The 20,236-nt window shown below is 45.8% G+C and overlaps 1 protein-coding gene across 21 annotated transcripts in view; it reads right to left on the bottom strand.

The window, feature by feature from the left end:
* Window positions 1-20,236, bottom strand: part of EHMT1 (euchromatic histone lysine methyltransferase 1) — a 200,231-nt gene that overhangs the window by 92,294 nt on the left and 87,701 nt on the right. For all 21 annotated transcript variants that reach the window (XM_084820643.1, XM_084820630.1, XM_084820638.1 and 18 more), the window contains 2 exons: window positions 5,293-5,452; window positions 613-749 (listed from right to left, as the gene is read on the bottom strand). In XM_084820643.1, the coding sequence (XP_084676769.1) occupies window positions 613-749; window positions 5,293-5,452 (297 nt within the window). The remainder of the gene's footprint in view (window positions 1-612; window positions 750-5,292; window positions 5,453-20,236) is intronic.

The following is a 20,236-nucleotide window of genomic DNA, read 5'->3' as shown; positions in this document are numbered from 1 at the left end:
AGTCCAACTTCCATCACAGGATTGTTGTGAGGACAAAGGAAGATAGGCTACCCAAGAAATTTCTTGATACAAGGCAGTATTTACAGACATGCACGAAATATATAAAAGGAAAGGGAGGAAGCTCCTTGCAGGAAGGACAGGGTTGAAATGTAGTTACAAAATCAACAAATGAAAACCAAAGAGGTCTACAATTATGCATACTGGGGATACTGCTGTTTCAGAGGTTGATCACAGGTGCCCCTGAGAGCTCCAGTTCCCCCACCAATGTTGGTGGGGACTAGCACCCTCAGGATCGGCTTTTGGGCTTCCCAGAGGCATCTGGTTGGCCACTGTGGGGGGAAAAGGATGTTGGACTAGATAGGCCTTGGCTGTGATCCAGCAGGGCTTTTTCTTATGTTCTTAAGAAGGAAGCAGGCCCACAAACAGTTCATCTCCTCTTGTGCCAAAGGCCATATTTCTTGCAGGGCAGAAACAGACAGCGCCTTGCACAGAGATACATTTTTAGCCTCATCTGTGCAGCTGCTCCTCTCTACGTGGCTGGTGGAGGCCACCTTCCGTCTTGCCATCCACCAAGCCCACCAGGTCCTTAAGGGGTAATCAAGGCCCTCTCACCTTGCCAGCTGAAGAGGAATGAGTGATGCTCTTGAACATCTCAATCACAGTCCTCTGCTTTAAAACTTTGGTCTTTTTCTTGGGAACCAGGCTGTACGTCCCCATTCTTCGTTTTTTCTTCCGAGATACTGAAGCAGCTAGATGGAAGAACAAAGACAAGACAGTGCGGATCAGGGAAAAGGAGCATGATGCAGAAAACAAGCAGATGTGACCAGGGAGTATCACTTGGATGCAACATATCAAACAGCTACTGAATTAGTGATGAAGAAATACCACTGAATACTGAATGCTGGGCTTCATTTTTACTCTTTTAGAGACATGATCAAGGAGGTAACAGGAAAGCACAGCTAGAAATCTGGGTACTGGGAACACAGAAAGCTGCCTGTTTGCCTATAGTGAGTTTGTTGGTGAGCAATAAGGAGGACTTCACAGCATTCCTATATGCTGTTGGCAGCCACCTAGAGACCTGTATAGTTTGGCTTAATCGGCAGCTTAAGTAGGCCTTTCACACAGGCCAGCAATTTACAGCTTTCACTTTGGTTCTGGCCAGCTGTATTAGCTCATCTTGAGATGAGAATGGTTTCACTTTCCATGGGAAAGAGAGCCCCCCGGCCCCCTCTGGGATGGTCAGAGGTAGCCTGCAGCTCCTGAGCTTGGAGGGAGAAGAAACCTATAAATTCCAATCTGCAGCTTTTGTCCTTTGGTCTTGCTCCAAGGGGGAATATGCATGCTCTAGCTTGAAGAACCCTTGCCGGCCCTAGGGAAACGACTTCTGGTCTCTGTTGGAGACTCACATAGGCATTATCAGCTGTGACAGCTTCGCTGGCTGATGAGAGGTGTGAGCTTTCTTTGCATATAATTTGTTTACTTAAGGGCACAATCCTATGGAGATAGTTGTCCACCTCTGAACTCGGAAGATGACAAGTATCCATTTTCTGGCTGCCCTGTATTTTTAGCTAGACAGGCGATTTCGCTGGGGAGCTTCGGAGCGGGGAGGCCGCAAAGCACATAGGAAGCTGCACAACACCGCTTCCACGGTCTCTTCCCCTCCCCTGGGACCGCCTCCTTTTTCCCATCTCCGCACTCTGTTTCCGAGCACGGAGAAGTAGCCAGCATGGAGAGAACTGCGCTGGCTCCAAGGGGGTGTGGGAGGGGGTGGGGAGCGCTGTTTCTGGGCTCCAAGGGAGAACTGGTTCCAACCTTGGAGCCCAGAGATCGAAAAATCCTATGTTTCCCAGACATTGCCTAGGGGACACAGGATTGCTCCCTAAGCTGTTTACGTTGTATAAAATATGGGGTTTTTTTTTACATTACTTCTCAACATTTTGTTTTTAACGTAGTTAAAAATGGAGTACTGTCATTGTTTCTTCCATTCTCATTGGTATACTGCGTATAACGCCTCTGAAGAAGTGCTTTAAATACTTACTTAAGCCTTTTAAGTTGTATTAGATAGTTTTGGTATATTAGTTTTTAACATTTTGTTTTTAACACTGTTGGATTAGACTATTGTCATTTATTATTCCATTTTCTTTTGTACATTATGTATAGTGTCCCTGAAGAAGGATTTACAATCCAAAACGTGTTGGGCCAAGAATTAAAGATAATTTACTGATAGCATCTGGAGTTTCTGCCCTCTTTTTTTTTTTAACTATTTGAGGTGCTATCCCTCTTTTCATGTTTGCTGTTTTAAAGACTAAGGGCACAATCCTATCCAGATAGGCGGCCACCTCCAAACTCACAGGCGACCGCCTATCCAAAGCAGGGCAGGAGAAGCACGGAGGGGATTGTTCCCTCCGCCCTTCTCCTGCCCTGCATTATTGGCTAGACAGCTGATTGCAGCTATCTAGCCGTGGGGGGACGGAGTGGGGGAGGAGGCTGCCATACAGCACACTGCATGTGTCGTACAGGCATTTCCGCTCTCCCTGCCCCGGAACGCCCCCAGACCCTCCCCTTTTCGGCCACTCCGCACTCCTCTTGCGAGTGCAGAGGATGGGGCTGTATGTGCTGCCTCGGAGGCAGCGTGGAAGTGAGGGGAGGTCGGTTCCCAGATAACACGATATCCCATGGCCATCTAGCCACTGTCTAGCAGCCATAGGATTACTCCCTCCACCATCTTAATTTTATTCATGGCAAAAGTTCTCATTTTTGTTCCCAACCAAAAAAAAAAGGTGTGTAGTTGTGTCTCCTCATGTCTTTTCTGCACTTAAATTTGCTGTCGGCAGCTGCTGTTTTGGTATGCTTTGACTAAGAGACCACTGGAGAACTATTTCGGGACATCTATGGGAAAACGCCACATTCGGCGGTCGCATACGCTGTATATTCAAAGGATCTGGGTCGAAATAAAGTGGTGCAGTTTACAGTTCTTCTTGCATGTTTTCAGGAATGTGATGCTCCTTTCGCATTTCCCAAAGGCCCCCTTTGCAATAAGCTCTACAACGAAACCTGTGAAAAAGGCTTCCTGGGGGAGAACCTCAAGCCTTTACCTCCCACTAAAATCCTAATAGACTTACATGGCTTGGGACTGACGGAATGCCTCTACTGACCTGAACATACCCAGACACCACGATCAACATCTGGGGCCTCCCTCCGAGTGCCCCCTCTAAGAAAGGCTCAGAAGGCGACAATAAGGGAGAAGGCCTTCTCAGTGGTGGCCCCCTGACTCTTACTCAGCATGAGTTTTCCTCCACCTGCGTTCTAGCCGTCTTCCCTTTTGCTTCATAACCCTCAGCTCTGGTGTATCCCAAAGAGCTGGCTGTGCTCTGCTCAGAGGGAGAGGGTGCTTGGGTGTGATTGTGTCAACCATCTGGGGATGCCCACCAAGATTCCCTCCCCACCGCCTTGTTTTAATTCACAAATGTTCTTACTGGAAACTGGGATTGTTATAGAATAGGTTTCTGACAGTGGTGAAAACCATGGGTTCAAAGGAGTTGTTTAGTGTGTTGGGGCTCAGACCCCCACCTCTCCCTTGTATTCAGTCTTTTGGTCAGGTTACTTGTCCTTTGCCATGGCTGCCATTTTGTGGTGGTGCCCAGGACAGTTATCAAATTGCCAAATGAGCCCATCGCCCCAAAAGGTTGCCTACCCCTGAACTAGACGCAACACCAGATGTCTTTAGAAAGCACATCAGAGATTTCAGTATCAGGCATAGGTTGGAACAGGAGATTTTCACTGGGACCACAGCACACAGGAAGGTTTAACCCTTCCCTCCCCAGCCACAGTCCTTTTGACCACACCCCCTGCCTTCCCCCCATACTGTCATTATATTAGCTGGTTGTTTTCCCTAAGGCTAAAAGAAGTGCTTGCGAGGGCTCCTGTTTTTCATCAGGATAGTGGCTGGGGAGGTAAGATTTAAACTTCCCCTCCCCATGTGCTGTGATCCTGATGAAAATCCCCCCTGCATGCCAGCTATTAATTTTTTAAAAAAAAAACTGATATGCTCTTTGCTTTATGATATTTACTTATTATTTCTGATAACAAAAAGACAAAACAAAAACTCTGATTACACAACAAAACATTCTACAACAGAAAACTGCTGTTTTTCAAAATCAAAAACAAACTTAGAGGCTGAGTTCACATGCAATAAAACCCCAGGATTTTTTTTTTTTTAATCCTGGGTTGTTGTGAATGAGCAAGAATGTTCATTTATGGGGCTCAGTCACTCCTGCTGCCAGCAGGAGTGGCTAAACAACCCAGAAATACTCTATCCTTGGGTTGTTCAGCGTGACATCTGAATCCAAAACTCTGGAGTATCTCTCCTCCAACAAGTTCCAGCTCTAGCTTCTTGGAAAAGTTAGCCAAGAGGGAGAGATTGAGTGACTAGCATGCTGACTCATTCACAACCCCCTGGATTTTTAAAAAAATGTTGGGTTATCATTACAGGTGAACGGGGCCATACAGAGTTCATTTCATATTATCAATCACACCATACATATTCCAGAAGAAGGAAATAATACTAAAAAAGGAAATATACTTAATAGCATCAAGCATATTCATATATTTATTTAAATTAAATTATTTTCTAAAATTCATTATTTAATAAATGTATATTCCGCTTACCATATTTTTAAAAAATATCTCTAAGCAGTTATATTCCTACAGTCGGTTTAACTTACTGAGAAGCACTGTAGTGTATTTGCGTGATGTGCTTTCTAATGATGTGTCACCATCTAGTTTGGCCTAAGGGGTAGGCAACCTGGTGCCCTCCAGACGTTTTTAAATTCAACTCCCAGATTTCCTGACTGTGGGCCATGATGGCTGAGGATTATAGGAGGTGTAGTCCAAAACATCCGGAGGGCACCAGGTTGCTTATCCCTAGGCCCCAAACGCATGGGATTGAAACCTAAGGCTCAATCACCACACTGTTTTCTGTGGCAATTTTCTCCCTCAGTTGCTGATTTTGAAAGTCTAAACCAGACTTCCCCAACCAGGTGTCCTCCAGATGTTTTGGACTTCAACTCCCATCAGCCCCAGCCAGCATAGCCAATGGCCAGGAATTCTTGGAGTTGGCGTTCAAACTATCTGGAGGGCATCTGCTTGGGGATGGGTGGTCTAAAAAACGGGGCAGTGAAGTGTGGGGAAGAAACGGCCACAGGAAACTCCAGCAGATTGCCACCCGACATTCTGCCTCCCCTGCCCCGCAAACCAATCAAGAGGGATGTATACGCCCTAAAAATGTTTTACCTGTCTGTGATTTTGAGGCGGCCACATAGCTCTGGTTCTGAGGTAGAGATGAATGAAGGCCAGGGACAGGAGGCAATGATGGGAGCTTTCCAAAGTCCAAAACATTTTTGCTGCCATCTTCTTTAGGTGCTTTTGCTTCTTTGGGGTCTTTAGTTGTATGCTGGGTAACAGAAACCAAAAGGATATTTTATATCTTCTGGTGGGAAAAAAACTACTGGGGGGAGGGGGAAAGCATCAATATTTTTAAAGCAAAAAAAGAAAGGCAATAATAAGATAATGCAAGCAAGCCAACACACTGAATCGTTTTTTCAAGATGCACACAGCCTTGCACTCTACTCCCCAGTCTCTCTTTCTCCTTCACTCTCCTCTCTTGCAGAAAGGGAGACAGACCCTCCCATTCAAAGCACAGCATTCAGCCCCAAGCAACTGATCAAGGAGACTGACCCAACACAACTCCTCTTCTTTCAGCCGCAGAGCAGATCTGTGCATAAGACGCCTGCATTCTTATCTGCCACTTCCTGCCTTTCTTTTTTTTTCTTCCCCCCCCCCTTTTTTTTTAATACGTAACGCTTCAACCTGAACGTATAGGGTACACAGTGCGGATGGCTCATCCAAAGCAGCCACCGATAATGAAAAGCACCAGGCACTGAACAATCCTGGGACAGGCCAAAGGCGAATCTAGGCCAGCGTTCTGTTTCCACACTGGTCAACAAGCAGGACACAAGCACAACAACATTCTCCTGTTTATGCTTTCCAGCAACCAGTATTCAGAGCTATACCACCTCTGACACAGGAGGTAGATCATAGCCATCAGGACTAGAAGCTGCTGATAACCTTCTCCTCCAAGAATTTACCCAATCCCCTTTTAAAGCTGTCCAAGTTGGTGGCCATCACTGCATCTCATAGTTAAACATTGCTAATTCCATAGTGTGGCAAGTACTACAATAATGAAAACCTGGGAAGGAGGACGATGGACAGGAGGGGCTGTTAAGAGGCACTTGGAAGGAGGGAGGGGAGTTAAGCCAGATTGGGTGAGGAGGGAGCTGAGTTGCCCAGTAGGACTGGGGCGGAATTGGTTTTGGAGAGGACTGCAGACAGTGAAGAACTGGATGGGGAGAGAATGACGTGGGACAGAATGGCCATGGCAGCAAGTAGATTGGGAGACCTGCAGCTAAAGAACGAGACAGACAGACACAGATCATCAACTGTCTAAAAGAACAAGATACAGATCTCTAATTACAAAGTAAGACAAAGTAACTGTTACAATAGTTAAAGGGTTATTAGAGGTTACAGAGATATTAAGAGTATTTTTAGCATTGTGGTTAATGTCCATAAAAAATGTAATTCTCCTAACACTGATAAATATTGCTAACATTTACCAGTGTCTGCTGGAATTTGTCCAATACCTACCTGAGATTGTCCTATGAAGAACCATTACAATATTTTAACTATGTGCTGTGTGAAGAAGTCTGTCCTGAATCTTCCACCTGAATTCACCTTCACTGAATTCTCATAATATTATGAGAGAAAAAAAGCCATAATCCAGTCAAAGGAGGCAGAACTTAGAGCATCCTTCCCCCAACCAAGCCCTAAAGATGTACTGGACCACAACTCCCATCATTACCAGCCAGTGCTGGGTTAGACTTTCACAGGCAGAGAGGTTGATGCATCCCATACAACCGGCTCAATGGAACATGCCTGTGATAGAAGCAGAATTCAGACTTTAGTCTTTTACCCGATGCCTCTCCCCCTTCACTCCAACGTCCATCAACCAGAGCCAGGGGCATAATGGGGGGCAGGGGGAGAGCCATATCCAAAATGTTGGCAAGGGGGTCAAACCAATTACCTACTGAACTCCATGAACTGTTCAATGAGATAATCTGCATGTACAACTACAAATCTACTTTAGAATTACCACCAGTGAGATGGGCTTTCTGGAAAATTTTGAAACATAAAGTTGAATGTCCTGTACAGTCCTTGATGGTAGTCTAGCTAAGATACCTTATCACATTTGTTTTTGTCATTGTGGATTAAATGAGGCTGACGACCTTCCACATTATTTGTTTAGTTTTTCTTTGATGCAAGATATCAGAGAAAAGTATCTTGTTGGCTTGCTAAAAATTGGAACAAACTAGTCAAAAGATTGTGCTCTTATTGGAAAACAAGAAGTCAACGATTTTTGAGAAGAGTCGTCATTTTCCTAATGGCATTAGCTAAGGTCCACGCCAAATTCAGGAAGGAATATGGAAAAAGTTTCACCAGAGAAATGTGATTGTTTAACATTTTAAATTTTAGCCTCGTATATTTTATTTTTGGTTTGGTTAACAGGGACTTTTATAAAAATTGGAAATTACTACTATGGAATTTTATCATTACCTTATGTTTGTAAATTTTGAATTATTAGTCATTTTCTCTGGTCGATGTTTAATTTGTCCATTTTTACTTTTGTAGTATACCAGATATTTTCTCTCTGTTATATTGTGATGACGTAGAGTTATAAACAATACAACTGTGATTATGAGTCTGTTTACGAAATGTATGTCATTTTAATTTTACATGGCATATTTGAAAGGTTTTTCCAATAACCAAAAGTCGTTCAACTAAAATATTTGATTGGGGGTGGGGCAGGCAAATCAATAAAGTGCTCAGTGTGATTTAAATGTTACATTCAAACAAATTCAAAGCTTTTATAAGAAATTATTTTTATCGGAATATTTGTAAATTTTTGTGACATGACAACTCATGACGTGAACTGCACAGAGATCTTCAGCTATATTGGGTGGTATGGAAAGGAAATAAACAAACAAACAAACAAACTAAATAGTACATATTTCCCTTACATCATTTAGATTTTAAAGGCGGGGGGGGAGTATAGGCATTGAAAACTGTCAACATATTAATTTTAATATGCATGAAGAACTAGGGGACAGTAAGTTGAAAAAAGTAAATGACAAAATTGTACTAGTATTGTGTCCTTTCTAACTGCCCAATTTGACTTCCAGTGTGTTCATTCATTGGGTTACTAATTAAGAGTCCAATCTTACACAACGGACCGGCCCCACTATAAGGCAGACTGACGCAGTTGCCTCAGGCAGCAGATGCTGGGAAGTGGCATCAAGGTGTAGGAAGAGAGAGTTGTGGGCCACGCGGCCTGCCCTGCGCCCGCTAAGCTAGCCTGCTCCCTTCAGGTATGGTGGTGGATGGTGTCTCACTGCCCGCACTGATGAAAGATTCAACTACTGATCCAGTCAGTTTTTTTGTACACAAAGTGGTAGGGGGCAACATCTTGTCATTTGCCTCGGGCAGCAAAACGTCCGGGGCCAGCCCTGCTTACACACACACACACACACACACACACACAGGTTGCTGGAGGGAGAGAGGATCTGGTAGAGGTGCCCCTCTACACCCAAAGAGAACTCCACAAGCAGAAATACTACCTGTCAGTGCCCAGCTCCAGCACTGCAGCGGGGGTCTTTGTACGTTATAGCCAGGATTTGATTCCAAGTTGCCTGGAAGGGCTTGGGGCCTATTCAGCCTCTGGAATGTCAGCATCGGCGTGAGCTTATCAGAGTGTTCTGACAGAGAGATAAGCTCACACCGATTTCTCCTGCCAGGGCTGCAAGCTTACAGCCCTGAAATTGAGTGTTCTGGGAGCAGGGTGGAGCTTCCAATAGATCATTGAGAGGGCTGATTTGAGCCCACATGCCAGCCTGTAGCTGGTATAGGAAAAGCCACGCCTGTTGTAACAAACTAGAAATAAATATTTTAAAACCCGTTCTGCCGGGGGGGGGGGGGGGCGGGCAGGGGGAGAGATCCGTAGGGCTGCGGATGAGGCGGCACCTCCATCTCATTGCTGCCCGCATTTCCCACAGAAAAATACAGTAGTTGGACATTTTCCACCCAACATCATTGATTACCAGAGATGAATTCTAACAGAGACAGGCAAACTGAGCTACACAGAGACCCAGTCAAAGGCAGCCAATAAATATTCATAGATTACAGGTGATAAATACTGAGTGATAAGCGACTAGCACAAATGTAGCTACAGCAGACGTATTTTTTTTAAACTTGCAGTTGTTATAGCCATCTTGCCAAACTACTGCAAATCATTCATTCGTTATATTTCTCTACCATCCCACAGCACATGTTTTCTGGGCAGTTCACAAAAATCACTGAAAGATCCACCAGTAGATCCTGATCCATCTTCCACCTCTCTTGAAATGGAGGAGCAAAGATGACCCCATTTCCTAGGAAAGTACATCAGACTCTTCTGCCAGGGATTAGACTCAAATCCACTCATTCCATGTGGTCTAGCGGGAGTCCAAGGTTCAAAAGAGACACATTTGGTGAAGCTTGGCCTATCAACTCCGATTGAGCCCACAGCTCATCTTTCCATCCCCTGATCTATCTGCCTCTTATGCTGCCTATCAGCTCGGGCTTCAAGCCATCGCTCTGCCAAACTGGCCATGAAGCAACGAGATGCAGGAGCTAACATCCCCTGCTGTGCGAAAAGCCCTCATGGAACCATCTCATGAAGGTAACAGTTAACACTTAACCTTGTCCTCTGAATACTGGCAGAGAACTCTTTTAATGCACAGTAAAAATAATTCCTTATGGCTCAGGCTTGTTGCGCTGATACTCAAGGGTTGCAGCAGAGCACACAGGTGTCAGGAGCACCCTAGCGGCCTCTTTCAGTCTGCTCCAATAGCCAGCTCAAGACACAGACGAAAGGATTCTTTTCAAGGCTTTAATCCTTTTACAACTTAATGACTCTTTCAGATGCTAATCACCAGCGACTAAGCAATGAACAGCAGAGTAGCCTATGCTCCGAGTAGGCAGTTGATCCCCGTTTGAAGGAGAATCACTTGAAGACCCTGAACTTATGGGCTAGGGAGAGATCCTCCCTCCTTCCCTTGGGTCCATGGGAGGCAGCCGTTGCTTGCATGCCAAACGGGCGCTACACCTCCTTTCCGCACCCTCCATCGCTCGTCGCTCCCTGAGTCTGCGTCGAGCGTCTAGCAAGCCCCCCTCCTGCACTTTCTCACTGCTAGGATCACTATCTATCTCAGAAATGCCAGCAGGAGGAATCTCTGCCAGCTGCTGTGCCTGTGAGGGATGAGCTGACTCCTCTCCCACGGATTGCTGATCCTCCTCAGAATCAGAACTGCTCTGGGGCTGTATCGGCTCAGTTTCCACCCTGACAACAAGAGTCGGTACAGTTCCCGGTGCCAGCACAAGAGAACTGGCAGGCACTTGGAGCTTGAACCAGAAACCTTTTGGACATGAGGATGGGACCTGGTGTAGTACCCAGGACTGTTTGTGCTCAGGCCTCAAGCACAGAGAGGGAACACCAGCCACTGTGATTGGGGGGGGGGGGGCAGCATGAGACCCTTGGATTGGCATAGCCTGGTCTTCTGCCCATGCCTAGGTCAACAGAACAGTACCTTCTGCCCGCAGAACTTCAGGCCCTAGTTCATGCAACTGAGTTCAGCAAGTTCAACTTCTGGATTTGGTTAGGGTGACCTGCAGCCCTGGCCTAGCAGGATCTTCCTGTCCCACTGCTTTAATCCAGAGGTGGGATGTGGCGTCAAAGCCACAGCCACTGAAGTCACCATTGTGGCACTTGAAAGACATAAGAACAGCCGTGCTGAATCAGACCAAGGGTCCATCTAATCCAGTATTCTGCTCACACAGTGGCCACCCAGCTGTCGACCAGGAACTCATAAGCAGGGCATGAATGCAACAGCACCCTCCCACCCATGTTCCCCAGCAACTGATATACATAGGCTCACCGCCTCTGGTACTGGAGGTAGCACATAGCCATCAGGACTAGTAGCCATTGATAGCCTTCTCCTCCAAGAATTTGTCCAACCCCCTTTTAAAGCCATCCAAATTGGTGGCCGTCACTACATCCTGTGGTAGCAAGTTCCATAGTTGAATTATGCACTGTGTGAAGAAGTCCTTCCTTTTATCTGTCCTGAACCTTCCACCGACATCTTGCAGTGTACAGAAAGGGTGTGTGGAATAATTGCCAGCCCCTTGAACCCTATCAAAGCGGTCTCAAACGTAAAATGCTGGCAGAGGCTTCTTTTCAGCAACGAATGGGATGGAGCTCCTATTGCTCTCATGTCTTGCCTGTAGGCTTTCCATAGGAGGTATTCTGAGCCAGACAGGCCTTTCGTCTAATCCAGCACGACTCATTTTAAGGTCTTATCACAACAGCTGGGGATTACGTTGAGCAGCTACCACCATCAGCCTCTCAAACATAGCACTTACAGAGAGGGCCCTGGTGCATTTCATAAGGTTCCGCTCCCAGTTAAAAGTCAATTCAGCTGTGAGTTAGCACAAAGCCAAGGAAGCAACAAGTCCAACAGAAGGTGATCAGAATTCTCCAGCAAGAAGCCAAATTCAAGAGCAGCCAAGGTCTCCCTGAGGCTCTCCTACTGGAGGCCCCAACACAGTGCCCACTGTGCCCGCCAAGCCAGGCCGAAGTGCCTGCCAGCTTCTTTTCCCCCTCTGCAAGCGAATGGCGTGATTTCACCATTCACTTGCATACAGGGAAATAAGCCCACTGTGCTGAAAAACAACTGGAGAAGGGAGAAGCCCACCTCCACCAAAGACCATTGGGACAACACAGTCTTTGTCAGGGGGTGGGTTTCTCCATCCCTCTACCAGGTTCTTGGCAGGGCACACTATTCCCCCCCCCCCCCCGGTTCAAGTAAATGGAGGAATCGCTCCTTTCCCTTGGATAGGGAAGAAAAAAGTGTTCCCTGCCGAAGCTGTAAAATACCGGAACACACCATTTTGAAAGGTATTTGTTAAAAAGGGCGCCGTTCGGTCCAAATATGTTGCGGACAAAACTGCGTGGGGCCTTTACAAATCCAGAAATAGATGAAGATTTCACGATGGCCCCGTTTGCATGTCACAACAACATAATAACCACCCAGGTTTTTTTAAAACCCTGGGTCATTGTGAATGAGTGAGCGTGCTAGTGCACACTGCCTGACTGCTCCGGCTGTGACTGGGAGAAGTTAACCAACCCAGGGACACTCTCTCCCTGGGTTGTTTGCTGTGACGGGCAAACCAGGAGCTCCCGAGAAGCCAGAGTTGCAATCCAGCTTTAAGTGTTCCTGGGTTATTTAGCCACTCCCAACAGGAGCAACCATGCAGTGTGGACATGTGTGCTGCCGATTTCACACAGTTTTAACAAATCCAAGGTGGCTGTGACATGCGAAGTGGGCTGAGGTCTCCTAAAATCCCCCCCCCCTTATTTTTGTATTTATTTACTACATTTCTGTACTGCCCATTAGCTGAAGCTCTTTGGGCAGTTTACAAGACAAAGCTTAAAACCATAAAATACAGTAACACATTAAAGCATAACGTAAAACCGTACGTTTAAAAGAGAAGACAACCAAAGTAGTAACTAGGAAAAAAGCCAGCCGCAGTGCAAGGCTCTAAAAACAAACTGATTTTTTTTTTTAATGGAAGGGCTAAAGGCTGAGAAACTAAAGGGCTGAGGAAATAAAAAGGTCTTCACCTGTCTCCAAAAAGACCACAATGTAGGCACCAGGCGAGCCTCTCTGGGGAGGTCATTCCACAACCAGGTTGCCACCACTAAAAAGGCCCTCTCCTTAGTATTTATTTATTGCATTTATACCCCGCCTTTTTTCCTCTTGCAAGGAACCCAAGGTGGCTTACATTATCCTCCTCCTCTCCATTTTATCCTCACAACAACAACCCTGTGAGGTGGGTTGGGCTGAGAGTCTGTGGCTGGCCCAAAGTCACCCAGTGAGCTTCCATGGCCGAGTGGGGACTGGAACCCGGATCTCCCAGCTCTCAGTCCAACACTCTAGCCACTACACTACGCTGGCTCTCACTTCATTCGGCAGGGGCACCTGGAGGAAGGCCTCTGAGGATAATCTTAGGGTCTGGGCAGGTATATATGGGAGACAATCCTTCAGGTAATGCAAATTGCTTGCCAGTAATAAACACCTAGAAAAATCCTTTGGAATGGCAGGGAGGAAGTTATTTAAAATAGCACCAAAAAAAAAAGATGAGGGGGAAAGTTTTTTTTTCAAGTACCGGAAAAGTAGCAGCCAATTTGGCTCAGAACTAGCATGCCAGAGAGAGACAAGGAGGGAAGGCATGCACATCATTTCGGTTTGCCCCATTTCTCCCCAGCCAAAGTCTCACCAGCTGGGGAGCAGAAGTCCTCTCAATAACCACCCTATCCCCATATTATACTAATGTCTACTTGCAGGAGGTGTGTGTGTGTGCATGTGTGTATGTTGTTTGTTTTACACAGGGAGAACTGGAAAAAGATTATCTTTGCCTGCAATCTGAAATAACAGAATCTGTTTTCCAATCTCAGGACTTTTGCCACCTTATTCTGCTGCATATCTAGAAAGAGAAACTCTAGTGGAAAAATGCAGCGCCTGGGTATCAATTGGCCCCCAGTGTATCACAATCGCTGCAGCTGGATAGGATCCAAATGTACATTTATTTATGAAATGTATATCTCTATATGGTGAACAGCCACAGATAACCCTCTTCTTCATACATGTATTGATTCTAATCCTTTATAAAGTCATCTGGACTAACAGTCATCAAAGCTTCTTGTGACAGGGAATTCCATAAGGTAAGCAGGTGTTACATGCAGCAGGATTTCCTTTTGTCACCCCTGATCAGCTTCACTGGGTGACCGGAGTTCCAGTATAATCCAGTTTTTCCACACTGTCAATAATTTTACAACATCTATTACATCTTTAGTTATCCCTTTTTAAAAATGAAAAAGCCCCGAACACTCTTGCCCTTTCTTCATTAGAAGGTGCTTCAACCCCTCAAATCATTTCTAATTGGCCTTTTTTATATATAACTTTTCCAACTTCAGAATACCCTTTCCTATTGCTCCATTTGCCTTTCCACAGTCTTTTTCTTTATTTAAAATATTTATTAATTGTTCTTCAGCCAAGGCTCTCAAAGAGGCATATACAGAAATAAAATTTAAAAAAAACCAAAATAACTAAACAAAAACAAAATAAAAATGTCAAAATAACTAACAAAAAAAAAAGTTCACTAGTAACAATGGATGGATGCCAATTGCACATAAAATATTATGCACGTCTGGCAGTTTCAAAACTTTAATTAATGTTTTTCAGGCTATTATTCTCAGCAAGTATGTATAAGAATACATATATGCCATCGAAGTACATATATGCCTGTGTGAAATGGAACTAATAAGAAGCGACAGAAAAAATCAAGGTGCCCCAACAGCCAACCTGAAGGAAGTTGAACTCTGTTGAAAAAGAGGGGCGATTGTAAATATATGCACAGTTCTTTGTGTTGCTAAATGAATTGATGTGTCAACAGTTTTCAGTATCTTTGCTTTTACTTAAGTATAAACAATGTAAGGGAAGTACATGCTGTTGTCTTTCAACATTTACAAGTATTCCAATAAACATTGCTACATAATATAACATTTAAATCATATTAAGTGTGCTTTAATTTTCCCCCTCAAATATTCCAGGTCAAATATTTGTGGCACACTGAGACAAAAATTAACATGGGGTACTTTCAATCAGGCTTCAGGCCTGGTACTGCCTTGGTCACCCTGTGGGGTGACCTCTGCCAGGAGAGGGACAGGGGGAGTGCGACCCTGTTGATTCTCCTGGGCCTCTCAGTGGCTTTTGATACCATCGACCATGGTATCCTTCTGGATAGGTTGTCTGGGTCGGGAGTTGGAGGCACTGCACTACAGTGGTTCCGCTCCTACTTGGATGGCCAACTCCAGAAGGTGGTGCTGGGGGATTATTGCTCTGTGCCATAGGGTTCCACAGGGCTCTGTTTTATCCCCCATGCTGTTTAACATCTACATGAAACCACTGGGGGAGGTTATTCGGAGGTGTGGGCTGAGGTGCCATCAATATGCGGATGACACCCAGCTCTACCTCTCTTTCTCGTCAAACCCAGGTAAGGCAGTGGCTGTTCTGAATCAGGGCCTGGGCACAGTAAAGGACTGGATGAGGGCCAATAAACTGAAACTCAATCCAGACAAAAAGGAGGTACTGTTAGTGGGTGGTTCGTCTGCCCAGATAGGTGATATTCAACCTGTTCTGGAGGGGGTTGCACTCCCCCTAAAGGATCACGTATGTCATCTGGGGGTGCTCTTGGATCCAGAACTGTCACTTGAGGCACAGGTGAACTCAGTGGCATGGAGCACTTTTTATCAGCTTAGGCTGGTATACCAACTACGCCCTTATCTGGACAGAGATAGCCTAGCTACAGTTATCCATGTTCTGATAACTTCTCGTCTGGATTACTGCAATGCGTTATACGTGGGGCTGCCTTTGAAAACGGTCCGGAAACTTCAGCTGGTCCAAAAGAGGGCAGCAAGATTGTTAACAGGGACTGGCCAGCGAGCTCATATTACGCCAGTACTTTTCCAGCTGCACTGGCTGCCAGTCCATTTCCGGGCCCGATTCAACGTGTTCGTATTAACATTCCAAGCCCTTAACGGCTTGGGGCCAGGTTACCTGAAGGATCGCCTCCTCCCATATGTGCCTGCCTGGACCTTAAGATCATCCTCAGCGGCCCTTCTCCATGAGCCCCTGCCAAAGGAAGTGAGGCATGTGGCTACAAGGAGGAGGGCCTTTTCTGCTGTGGCACCCTGGCTGTGGAATGCGCTCCCTGGTAAGGTTCACCTGGCACCCACATTGTATCCTTTCCGGCGCCAGGTGGAGACCTTTTTATTTTCTCAGGCATTTTAGCATTTTAGGTCTTTACACTTTTAGCTTTGCGGTTTTAAATCTGTATTTGAAATCCCTGCACTGCTGCTACGTTTTATTCTGGTTTTCTTCTGGTTGTATTGTTTACTGTGGTTTTAATATTTTATATATTTTGTATTGTTTTATTGTGTGCTCTTTGGTTTTAATTTTTGTGAACTGAACTGAAATAAATAAACTTTTTTTAGTTTTGTTGTTTACTAAATACAAGTAAAATAAATGTGCCAGATTCGATAATACTCTAGAGCATCAGAAAATTCTCTGATGCAAACTGAAAATTTTCCAATGCAAATTACCATAAGGAAATTACCCTAATTTGCATACGAATTCCCGCCCCCCCAGAAAACGCACATCACTATTGTCCACTATGGATCAGGTTTTCACCAAGGTCTGGAGCAAGTCAAGTTCCCCAGCGAGGCAGGAATGGAAATATTACAGCACCATGGAGAGCTCCAAATTATGTTGGTGCTGGAAGCCAGACAAGCTTGTCTGCATGTTGTTCCAACAAGCAGCAGACTGTGATGGAGCCTTAAGTAGATATTTTCCTTCAGTTCGGCTGGTTAGTTTCACCTCCACATGAAGGCCCGTTTCTCTTCAAGGGGCCTGTTCTGTTTCAGCAAACTCAGGCTGTGACAACACAGGGGTGGCTGTGGCATGATGGTGTCTTCATGGCTGGATTCTGGCAACGCAACCTCCTCTGGATGCAGGGAGGGAAGGTTCCTAGGGCCTTTTTTTTTAACTTGATCCTAAGAAGGTGGACACCTCGTGACACCTTTCTGTAACTGAATCTTCTCCCTGAACTATTAAATCAGGAACCTATTCCTTTGAGGGGTTGGGATCCTCTGAGGAAGAGGGTTCAGGGTTCTGTACCATGACACTCGTACATGTTGCCCGTTCACTTCTGCTTTCTCCTCCTGCAAGTGAGAGCGGCTAAACTAGCCAGTAACTTACCAGGGCAGAAAACCCAGACTGTGGCTTGTTGTTCCTCTTAACAGAATCCAGAAGTCATACCTTGACTTCAAACTCTGGCTTGTTACAGGAGTGACAAGCCAGGAGTTTGGATGCAACAATAAGCTTTTCTGCCCTGGTAGGATCTTGATTAATTTAGCCACTCCCACTTGCAGGAGGAGTCACACAGGAGCAAGAGGGTAGTGTGCATGAGCAACACATGCTTGTGAACAATGAGCCAAAATTCTGAGGAATTCTAGCTAAGAATTTTGTGCAAATGCAGCCAGGATCTCAGTTTTGTTTGTGACACCTCCCTGCTTTGTTTAACCGTTAAAGAAAATTATTTCCCATAATTGCCCAGGCAGAGCAACACTATGAACACCTTTGCAGAAAGACCTTAATACTCAAGCCCTTCAAAAGACATCTGTCTCTAACCCCAGGCTTAAATCGGAGTGCATTCTCACCCAATTGCCAAGACCTTAACGGCACTTTTTCTAAAGAGGAAAATCCCCCTCCTTTTTGGCAGACCCACAGGGTCACTACTAGGTTCCTGTGTTATTGTGGTTACACTAACTGAAACGGAACTACACTAACTGAAAGGCTACCAATCTACGGGGAGGACAGCTGTCTTGAACTTTCAGCAGATTATGAGGCACAGCCAGAGGTGGGAAAAGATAGTGGAAGGTTGGTTTTCCAAATTCTATAACCAGGATGGTGATTACCAAACCCTATGCACAGGCAATCCAAATACTGCATCGAGAAAAGCTGGAATGCTGTGACTTGTTTAAAAATTATGCACACCAAACAAACTTGCACAATGTATCTGGCCTGCGTAGCTCGTTCTGCAATTTGTACAGTTCCACATAGTTTATTTGCATATTTTGTTTGCAAGGAACTATACGGATTATTCAAGCCCTGTCCCAACCACTGGACATCTTATTCAGCCACCCTTTGGGGTTTCAGAAGACACACTCCAGGTTTGGATGATCACGGGGGTAAAAAAAAGCCATCATAGCTTCTCCCCTGCCTCCACACATGTGCCCGTCATTTGCATAATTACCCACACTGCGGCGCAGGTTGGTGGGTTGTCCGAACCTGATGTGTAGTAGGGGTTCTCGGGTGGGTACGAAGCCACCCCCACTGCGCCGCGCATTGGGTTCAGGCGACCTGCCAACCCACGCTGCAGCGCGGGTAATTATGCAAACAATGGGTGGGCATGCATCATGTGCAGGGGTGGGGAGCCACGATGGCTTCTTTTACCCCCACAATCATCCAAACACTCCCACGCTCCCAAACATAACTTTGCAGCCACAAGTACAAACAACATTTCTCCTTCACTGTATATAATGCTGCTGCCTGAAACTAATCTGGAAAATAGCAAGGTCATAAATCTCCCACTGCCACAAATTTCAGCACACACCTGGAATAAGAATGTAAGAAGAGCCATGCTGGATCAGGCCAAAGACCTCTGTAGTCCAGCATTCTCTTCCCAACCAGATGCCCCAATGAGAAGTCCACTAGCAGGACATGACTGCAGTAGCACCCTCCCATCTGTGTTCCCCAGAACTGGTATTCAGAAGCACACACTGCACACGGAACCAGAAATTATAGGGAAGCACATTCTACTCCCATCCATCATTCAAGGACAGCAAGTGCTGTGGGTTTGGTGGGAGGGGGTTGTTACAATCTACTGCAGCCTTCCCCAACCTGGTGCCATCCAGATGTTTGGGTGACAACTCCCAGGTTCCTAACCACTCGTCATGCTGGCTGGGGCTGATGGGAGTTGAAGTCCAAAGCATCTGGAGGGCACCAGGTTAAGGAAGGCTGATCTACGCTAAGCTGCCTTGAGGATCATTTGGTTAAAAGGCAGGAGAGGTATCTTGTAAATACATAATAAAGAGATAAATCCTCTTGTCTGAAGGACTGTGAAGTCTTTTGCTTGAACACAGAACGTAAGAAGAATCCTGCCTGGCACCGGAAACACATCGGCCAGGTTGTCAGGAGGGGCAGGACAGCCTTTGGAAACGCACTTCCAAACAGTCAACCAACACAGTCACAGATCCCTGTTAACATGCCAGTGCAAGTCCAAGAGATTTCAAAATACGTCCAAGTGGCACAATTATAGGGCCGCTTTATAAACAGGGAACTGTGCTTCCCACCATATGCTGCCTGGTATTTCCAGCATGCCCCCCGGCAGTTACTCTGGAAAACAGTGAGTGATTGCTGACAAGCCAATAATCAAACATCAAGATCACATAAAATTGCACTGTGTAAAAATTAATCCATCTGTGGCTTGAGTGCTTGGTTTAGGAAAGCCTACCTACAGGATGCTCTGGAGGCATTTACATATAGGCAATACACCACTATATAAGATGTTCTAGGGCTTCTAGAAACGCATGCCTGGTGGACAGCATGGGGAGTGAAACTCCCTTCAGCATGGGGGGGGGGGGTGGATGAAACTCACATCCATCAGATGGAAAGAATCTAAGAGGCAGAACTTAAAGACACAAAACCAAGGCAGATCCTCATGCAAAAAGATCATTCCTTTCCAAAGCAGAAGGAAAGGAGATATATAAATATCTCTTAATAAGTGGTGAATGGGTATGTTCCAGCTACAACAGTTTAGGAACAAAATGCACGATCGCCCATACAAAACTGACAAAGGAGCGCTTGTAGGTCAAGATGCTCCTAAACGATTATACAATCAACCTTTCCTTTTTAAGCTGCAGGTGGATGGGCTTCAGATTGGGCTTGTCTCAGAAGGAGCTCTTATTAAGAGGAGAAAACAGGGTGAACTCTGTGGCTGAAGTGTTCTCCGACTTTGACAGACACCTGGGCAGAGGGGAGGAGCCCACTGATAACTGGCGTGCCAATGTGGTGTGGTGGCCAGAGTGCTGGACCGGGAGCCAGAAGATCCGGGTTCTAGTCCCCACTCGGCCAAGGAAGCTCCCTGGGTGACTTTGGGCCAGTCACAGCCTCTCAGCCCAACCCACCTCACAGGGCTGTTGTTGTGAGGCTAAAATGGAGAGGAGGATTATGCACGCCTCCTCGGGTTCCTCAAAGAGGAAAAAATGCGGGAAATTAATGCAATAAATAAATAAATAAACAAACCGCACAACATACTCCAGCATACACTTTGCACCACATGCTCCAGCTCGCGCTGGCTCCCACACACACCAAAACAGAACCAGCAGGATTTATCAGTGGCCACATTC

Source organism: Heloderma suspectum, chromosome 14, assembly GCF_057233095.1.
Source record: "Heloderma suspectum isolate Gila_16-S chromosome 14, 16-S_ref, whole genome shotgun sequence".
In the NCBI taxonomy this organism is placed as follows: Eukaryota; Metazoa; Chordata; class Lepidosauria; order Squamata; family Helodermatidae; genus Heloderma; species Heloderma suspectum.
The sequence above is the reverse complement of the archived record's forward strand: the minus strand, read 5'-3'. Positions and strand labels throughout refer to the sequence as shown.